Source organism: Emiliania huxleyi, assembly GCF_000372725.1.
Source record: "Emiliania huxleyi CCMP1516 unplaced genomic scaffold EMIHUscaffold_51, whole genome shotgun sequence".
In the NCBI taxonomy this organism is placed as follows: domain Eukaryota; phylum Haptophyta; order Isochrysidales; family Noelaerhabdaceae; genus Emiliania; species Emiliania huxleyi.
Window position 1 is genome coordinate 206683 of NW_005198167.1, and position 4935 is coordinate 211617.

Here is a 4935-nt window from a genome sequence, read left to right on the forward strand (position 1 = left end):
GCGCCGCTGACTGGCTCCGACTTGACGGGCGCATGGAGATGTGATGCCTCCATGCGCCCGTCAAGTAAAAATCTCGACATGCAGCTCGATGGTTTGCCCGAAAAGGTAATAGCGCCGCGACCACGACGATACTCCGCCGCGACCACGACGATACTCCAGGACGACCCGTCCTACCCGACGGTGGCACTCTTCCACGTCTCGCTCACGCTGAGAAAAAAATCTGAAACGGCGTGCAGCAGAGTCACCGACTAGTCGGTCCGCGTGACTCCTCGTGTTCCGTACCGTTCTCACACATCCATAAACGCACTTTGGCCTCACTGAAGCGATGCCTCAATCCTGAATCCTCAGATTTTAGATTAGGACGCTGTCGACCCTCTAACGCAGCCGACCTGCCGTGCCATCCGACGGTACTGCCGGCGCGCCAGGCGCGCTGCCGTCCGCCATCGCCGCCGGCAGGGGCAACTCGGCGATGGCGACCGGTGGAAAAGCCCGCCGACTCTCGGCTCGAATGGCGGGGGGGGGGGGGGGGGGGGGTTATAATTCCCCCGGGAAAAAGCACAAAACCCTACGTTGGCCGTATAAAAAGGGGGGCAGGGGCCCCTTGGGACTTGCAACTTGGAAACCTTTCCCGTTGGGGTTGCCCGTTGCCGGGGTTGGTTACAAGTTATGTGTGAATATGTAAAGCTAACGGCCGTCCGTCAGGGTCAGCCACATGGCACTGTGGTCACAGCGTCACCCGCAAACAGAATGTCTCCGCAGCGGCCAAGCACTGGCGCCACAGACCCGCCGCCGCTGCCGCCCCCCCTCACACCTGCACCAAAACTACCGCCGCTATACTCCCGCCGCTGTGCTAGCATGAACCAACATGCAGCTAGAGACTCCTATGACATTCCTTCCCTCCCTTGCCAAATCCGGCGGGACGCGAGCTCGATGCCGCGCTCCTCGCACACCGACACCAGCTCGGGCGGCTTGCGGTCCGCAGTGAGAATCTGAGCGGAGCACGCGCAAAGAACGCGTCAGATTCGGCCGGAGGTGTGTGTGCATGGCTGTGTGTGCTTGCACACACCTTCAAGCTCGGGGCGGCCCCCTCCTTGAGCGCGGCGGCGAGCGCCTTGAGCCCCTCATTGCCGATCTGGTTGTGGTTGAGATACAGCCCCTCGAGTCGCGGGGCACTCCCCTCCTTGCCGAGGGCGTCGGCCAGCGCCTTGAGCCCCTTGCTGCCAATCTGGAGGGACGTGAGGTCGAGGTACTTGAGCCGCAGGGCGACCCCGCTCGCAATCACCTCCGCCAGCTGCGCCGCCTCCGCGTCGCCCCAGCCGAGCCCACGGTAGTTGAGCCACTTGGTCTGCCCAAACTGCTCCTCGAAGGCGGCCTCGTACAGCCGCTTCACGAGCGGCTTGTCGTCCTTGCCGTTGGTGAAGCTCTTCGTCTCCAGCTCCGCCGCAAACTGAGAAGGCAGCAGCGGAGGGCGCCGGCCGCCGCCCTTGACGCACTCGTTGATCAGGGAGAAGCAGCACCAGTACTCCTTATCGTCACGCATCAGGCCGAGGTCGAGCGACTTCTTCCCGTCCTTGGTGAGGCTCGCCCAGGCGTTCTCCGTGTAGCACCAGCCGCGGTCAAAGTACTCGGCCACGTTGGTGCCCGTGACCCAGGCCACCAACGGCGAGAAGCAGCTGCTATTGTGGCCCGCCGGGAAGGAGGTGAGCCGCAGCACGGTCGTGTGCTGGTGGGAGTAGAGCGTGCCAAGGCAGCCCAACCCCTGCTTGAAGAGCGCGTTCTGCTCCTCGGTGCGCATGACGCCGTTGGCGGGGTCGGGGTGCTGGTGCAGCGAGAGGAAGTCCCAAAACACGCCGAGCCGCAGCCTGCCGTGCTCCGGATGGCGCAACAGGGCCTTCAGCGCCCTTGCGACGCGGCGGAGGTTGGCTCCGAGCGGGTCGGGGTGCTCCTTGGTCAGCCACGGGTACGAGAGCGCGGCGACGGGAAGCCCACCGTACGGAATGGTCGCGTCGACGAGGCGGGCGAGCGAGATGAAGGCCTCGTCGGGCAGCGCCTGGCGGTGGGTGAGGACGCCGCCCGCGCCGGCGAAGTCGACGATCCACCGCGCGTCAACGAGGGCGATGGCGCCGCTCGTGAGGACCGACTCGAGGGCGCCGCCATGGCGCCTGCACCACCGCTCCAGCTTCTCCTCCTCGATGCCGAGCTCAGGGTCGGCCAAAACTTCTTCGGTCAGAGCCATGTCCCGGGCGGTGATAGCGAAAAAAGAATTCGCGGCGGCACAGGAGCAGTTGTCACACAACTCCCCCTCCGGCGCGAAAAATAAATTTTACAACAAAACTCCCTCGCACAACACTCCTCGAGCAACACTCCTCACTCGGCACAGGTGCGGCGCCTCCTCGCAGGACATGTGGGTCCGGCGCCTCCAGATACTGCACAGACATGTACAGCAGACTATGCACTAGCGCTTGCGTGCGCTCAACCTCAACGCGGGATGGCTCGCCGTCGCAGCGCATAACCGGCGCGCGTGCATACGTGGCAGGCGCCAAGCTCTCATCCCCATGATTGTCCATTATTTTGCATGTGTGGTGTGTGGGGAGCGCACAATACAGGGCCGCGCTCAGCCTCAGCTTGGCGGATAGCGGCGCCGCAGCGGGGGGATATCGGAGCTTCTTCACGGCTGACCTGCCATTTGCATGATGATGAGCACCGCGTCGTGGGGGATCTGGCGGCGCGCAAGCGTCATCAACAGCTCGCTCCGTGTCCGAATCCGGAGCGCACGCCTTTCCCGCGCGCGGCAAACCCACGCGCGCAGTGCGATGCGCGGCAGCATCGCCGCCCGGAGGAGAGTGCGGGCGGCCTCCTTCCGGTCGCGAGGCGTGAGCAGCACGGGGACTCCTGCGGGAAGTGGATAGCGGCCCAGCTGCGGGCCTTCTTCCGGGTCGCGCATCTCCCAGCGCATCGGCAGGTCAGCATTGGGCGCGTCGGCCCATTGCACCGTGCGTGGGCGCGGCTCGCCGACGAGGGCCCCGCACGCTTCGTCGAACGCCCACTGATAGCAGGGCCTGCCCGCTCGATGGCGGCGAGCCGCGACGGCCTCGAAGAGCGCCGCGCACAGAAAGCGCGCAGCCGTCGTCTCGACGAGCGTGCGCCAGTAGCAGACATAGTCGACGCCCGAGAGGAGGGTGAGGAGCGCGATCCGCTCCGACTTGCAGCCGTTGTACATGACAAACTCGAGGGCGCCGCCGTGGCGCGGCGAGTGCCTATTGCGCAGGGTGGGGGTTAATGGCCGAGTAGGAAGCAGGACGGGTGAGGCAAGAAGACACTGCCGGCCGAGCAGCGTGGCGATGGCGAGCGGCGGCGGCGGCGCGAGGCGTCCGTCGGCGGTGGTGAGACCAAGGGTGAGGCGAGCCGAACCGAAGCGAGCGTTGGCATGCCCCGCGAAGAGGAAGCGCTGCGTCGCACGGCGTCCAAGCAGACGGCGCAGGTCGTTGAAGGTCCCGTCGCAAAGGACCGATGCAGGCAGGTGGAGAGACGCCTCGAGCCCCTCGAGCACTACGTTGTCAAGTGGCGCCCTGCGAGGGCTGCACGCCAGCACGGCCAGCTCGCACCGGACAGGGGCTGTTTCGCCGGTGCGCTCCTCCGCTGCCTCAGCCATTCTTGCTGCCGCCGCCGCCATCCGTGCTGCCTCCCTCACCGCCACCGCCGCCTCCTCTATCGCCCTCCTAGCCGACACCGCAATCAGAACAGCGCACGCCGACACGGTGATGATCGTCGCACTCGTGCGTCCGGTCAAAAGACTCGCAGCCTTTTTTGTACGCGAGCGAGTTCGCCGGTGAGAAGTTCACCCAGGTGCGCGACATCACAGAAAGGCCGGCCTCGAGGCCGAACAGGGCGGCAGAGGACGCGGTGGGCTGTCGGCACAGCATACGCAGAGTAGTCGTCCTTGCTTGAAAGCGAAAAAAGAATTTAAACAAACCTCTCTCACAAAAAATCACACCGGAGCCGCCTAAGCGACTCCGTTAAGAGCGGCAATGCACTTAGCACCGTGCACAATGCCGCTGTCCCCGCACGCTAGCTCGTTCACCGTCTGCCACGCCACGGCGGTGTGGCGAAAAAAGAACGACGTCGCGGTGGGCGGTCGGCGTCGGGGTAGAAGCACAGGGCGTACGGGGTAGTCGTCACACTCTCCTGCCTCGAAAGGGCGGGGCTGTCCCGGAAAGTGAGAAACGCCGGGCAGCGTGACGCACAACTGAACCCTCCCATACGTGTTTGTGCCTCCTCCTTTGCTGTCCCATCTCCTCATCTCTTTCGCGCCTGGGCGGGGCGGCGGGCGGGCGCGCGGTGTGATGCGGCGTGTGCGTGTGTGTGACTGCGACAAGGGACCACTCGCAAGGGACCATTGGGTTTGTACTATTAACAACGAAGGCGCTCTCAAAAAAGAATTTTGCCACAAAACTCCCTCGCACAACACTGGGCACGGGACTGGCGCGCACTGGCACTAACACAGGTACACCAGTGTTGTGCAAAAACGAATTTAAAAAATAAATCGCGAGACACACTAAATCTCTCTCACAGCAGACAAAACAACACATGACGTGTGAGTGTTAGAGTTGTTTGGTATTGCTTAAAATCTCTCTCTCAGCAGACAGGCTCGACACAGGTGCGAGAAGAAGAGATTTCAAAAATCTCTCTCAGGTGCGAACTGGCGCGTGCTAGCACTATCACAGGCACACGAAAAAAGAATTTTACAACAAAACTCCCTCTTTTTTGAGTGAGTGTGTGTGAGTGAGTGTGTGTGTGGCGTTCGCTATGAGCGGCGACCCGATCCACCCCGCCCCGCCCCGCCCCGCCCCCCCCACCGGACGGACAAACCCGGGCGCCGCTCTCGGCTCCGCCCCCCGCCCGACCCTCGCCCGCGCCTGCGCCTGCCGCCCGCGC

General features: G+C 63.9%; 1 protein-coding gene across 1 annotated transcript; it reads right to left on the reverse strand.

The window, feature by feature from the left end:
* Nucleotides 1-2309: 2309 nt before the first annotated feature.
* EMIHUDRAFT_421987 (hypothetical protein) lies at nt 2310-3937 on the reverse strand. Its single transcript, XM_005766439.1, has 2 exons — nt 3324-3937; nt 2310-3257 (listed from the first exon to the last, which is right to left on the reverse strand). The coding sequence occupies exons 1-2, from the start codon at nt 3671-3673 to the stop codon at nt 2669-2671; spliced, it is 939 nt and encodes a 312-aa protein (XP_005766496.1). The 5' UTR covers nt 3674-3937; the 3' UTR covers nt 2310-2668.
* Between the last annotated feature and the right edge of the window lie 998 nt (nt 3938-4935).